General features: G+C 38.1%; 1 protein-coding gene across 1 annotated transcript; it reads left to right on the top strand.

Annotated features, from left to right (window-relative positions):
* Positions 1 to 1,733: 1,733 nt before the first annotated feature.
* TEOVI_000793400 (uncharacterized protein) lies at positions 1,734 to 2,810 on the top strand (the record flags this gene model as incomplete). Its single annotated transcript, XM_067220413.1, has 1 exon — positions 1,734 to 2,810. One exon carries the CDS (start codon positions 1,734 to 1,736, stop codon positions 2,808 to 2,810), a length of 1,077 nt encoding a protein of 358 aa, XP_067076514.1.
* Between the last annotated feature and the right edge of the window lie 409 nt (positions 2,811 to 3,219).

Consider the following 3,219-nt stretch of genomic DNA (forward strand, 5'->3'; position numbering starts at 1 on the left):
CAACCACTCATTTCTTTCGTTTCTCCTCTCATTCTGTGCATGAATATATACAAATATAAATAGTTGTATGTGTTTCTCATCTATTTGTATTTACTTGTCTTGTCTTTTTACAGTTGTTAAAATGTGTTCCCTTCTTTTTTTTTCTTTCTTTTTGTATTGTTAATGTTCTGTGTTTTGTCTTATTTTATATCAAAGTGGGAAGGCTCACTTCACCGACAGGTTTATTTGTGCATATATTTGGAATATATAAAAGGATAAACCTGCCAAAGGGAAGTGAGAGTAGTGTGTAGAAGCGAAAATAGCAAAGACAGAATAGGAGATATCCATTTGGAAAACACGAGTAAATTTAGGTAAAAGGGCTTTTGTGCGCGTTTTGTTCCCTCCATCTTGTTTTTTTTTTCAAAGAAAAAGGAAGACAAAAAAGGGAAAAAGAAAGGAGGGTTGTTGTTGTTGTTGCTGTCGTTGTTTCCTTTGCTCATTGGATTTTAGGAACGAAGCAATAGGAAGCAAAAAGATACAAGTACCAGCACAGTGCGAGTGTGTTTTTATAAAACACATAATATTCTCGTCATCTCCTTCGCTGTAGTCCACTTTGCCAACAGTAAACGGCATTAATTTTATTACTGCTGAAGTTATTGTTATTATTAGCAGGCGTATTTCCGGTGTTGCAAGTTTCATTGCGCCACTCAATCAATCAATCAAACAAACAAAAAGTAGCGACCTTTGTTTTTTTTTCGTCTACCTCTTCTTTTTTTTTTCCTCTTTGTGTTTGTGCGTGCGTTTTGTGAGATCAAAAGAGTGCTTTGATCAAACGAATCGAAGTCCATTTAGGCAAAGTTAGTCAAGGAAGAAAAAGCGCAGCATTTAGTACATATATATATATATATTAATTTAATTTTTTTTTATAAAGAAGGAATATTTTTGTATCTTCTTTTTTTTGTGTTTCTCCTCATTTCGGATTCCATTTTTTTTTCTTTTGGGGGCCGTAGCAGAGTTTAGGTAAGTTAGTTAGTACGTATATTAAACAGTAAGTGAGTAAAAAAGGGGAGAAAATAGACTTCGGTAAATTTATATATTTATACATTTATATAGGGACAACAAAACAGAACCTGAACATAGTAATATCTTTTTTTTTCTTTTTGAGCAAGAGGAACGAAAGGAAGAAATAAAGAGAAAAAGTAAGGTCTTTATTATTGTTGTTGTTGCTATCATCATTAGTAGTATTAATAGTAAAATTACTAGGGAATTGTAAGCTATTTGTTAAACGCCCGTTTGATCAATCGTTTTATACCTCATTTCCCTTCTTTGTAGAGTTTGACAGACTAGTTTCTTTGAAACCTGTTCTGTTTAATCTTTCGTGGGCTTTATTACTTTACTTTACTTTTTTTTTTTAGTTTCTCAACTTAGAAATCAAAGATATATATATTTATATATATATATATATATCTTTGGGTCACCCGTTTTAAAGGGTGCTGTTGTTATTATTGTTATTATTAAGCTATTATTTTCGTTTCCGCTGTCACTGGTTTACAAAGTTACGGAGCGCCACGTGACACCGTCTCTTCATTTTTGTTTTCTGTTACTGTGATAATATTTATTATAATTATTGTTGTTGTTTTTTTTGTTGTTGTTGGCGTGCCACTAACCAACTGAGTAAGTGAGTGAGTGAGTGTGAGTGTGAGTGTGTGCGTGTGCGTGTTTTGAGTTTGTTTTTGTGTGATTGACGGGTCGTAATGTTCGTTCGGAAATTTCAGGGAGAAATCCTCAAAAAGGAGGGGCATGAACCACCAAAAGGGGATAAAGCACAGGGATCTCACTCAATGAGTTTAACAACTTCTTTTGTGGATCCGGAAAACGCGAAGCGCGAGCGACCGGTTGTGGATGTCTCAGCTCCGTATAATCCACTGGATGAGACGCATCAAATACGAAAATTGGGAGTACAAAAACTCGCTATTGGGTTCCTTTCCCTCAACGGTTTCACAGGTGCACACGAGGAGGTACCTTACACGGATTCCATGAGTACATACGAATGCGTGAGGTACGGTATGATAGGCCTCAATGTGTGGTTCGCAAACTTTTTCTTGGTTCGCGCGGGTAATTCCGGTTCACCTGTAGGACATCCACGGACACGGTTTGCGTGGAACATAGCGTTTTTAATGGGAATTATACGAGTGAACTTGGCGGGTATTGTTGGAATTGGTGGGTACTTTTACTCGTATGAATGGCTCTATACCCATGGGCCGGCGATGTTCCGTATTAAAGATCCCTCCCCAAATGCGTATAAGCGGGCATGGGATGAGGGTCAAAGTTGTTACTTGTCTCGTGCAGCCGCTTGCATTTTCCCGCCACTCGGCTACGCCATCTTTATGGGGCGCTGGAAGAAAACCGCTTTTTGGTTTGTCTTCACACTGGCGATGAGTATGCAGTATGAATATGCGCGGCATTACATTCTTCCTGGTATGCGGTTGTTTTATAGCTTTCAGGCGAACCGAGAGACGCAGCGGCAGGCAAATTGGGGTTCACTCGCTCCCGTATTGGAACATCGTGTGGATCCTGATACCAATCGTAATGCAAGCGTGGCAGCGTCGCGGTATATGCGTATTACTCAAGGTCCACTTCAGGATACTATTTGGGCTAATGCAACGCATGAGAATTTACCTTTTCACCGCTACGGTATGAAGCTGCCAAACCCGTATTATAACTGGCAGAAGGCACCGCAGGGGTACAATAGCAAGCCATATCGTTTCAAGAATGATTTATGGGACCTGCCAAATGTATTGAACACATCTAAAGCAAATTTTCGTATCTAAAAAAGAACATTTTGGTGGGAGGATATATTTGGTGTGCAGGTGTGTGTATATGTGTGTGTTTATGTGGGTAAATATAGCGGTTTCTTTCCTCATCCTTCCCTTTTGTACCTTTTCCTCCTTTCATTTTTTGTTTTGCAACCTCTCATTGTTTTTTTTTGTTTTTCTTTCTTTCTTTTTTTTTGCCTTCGGAGAGGCGAGACGGATGCGCACAAAGGGGAGGAAAGGATCTACTTGTTCTGGTTGAAGCTGTGGAAGTTTTCTTTTACTTCGTATATTATTATTATTGTTATTATTTCATCGAGCTTGGCTCCTTTATGCTCCTTGGTTTGTATATTTTTCGTTTCGTGGAAGGTGGGTTGTAAATGTATGATGAAGGAACGATCGTAAGCAACAAAATAAATAAAAAAAA

Source organism: Trypanosoma equiperdum, assembly GCF_001457755.1.
Source record: "Trypanosoma equiperdum strain OVI genome assembly, contig: ctg_1149, whole genome shotgun sequence".
Taxonomy (NCBI): Eukaryota; Euglenozoa; class Kinetoplastea; order Trypanosomatida; family Trypanosomatidae; genus Trypanosoma; species Trypanosoma equiperdum.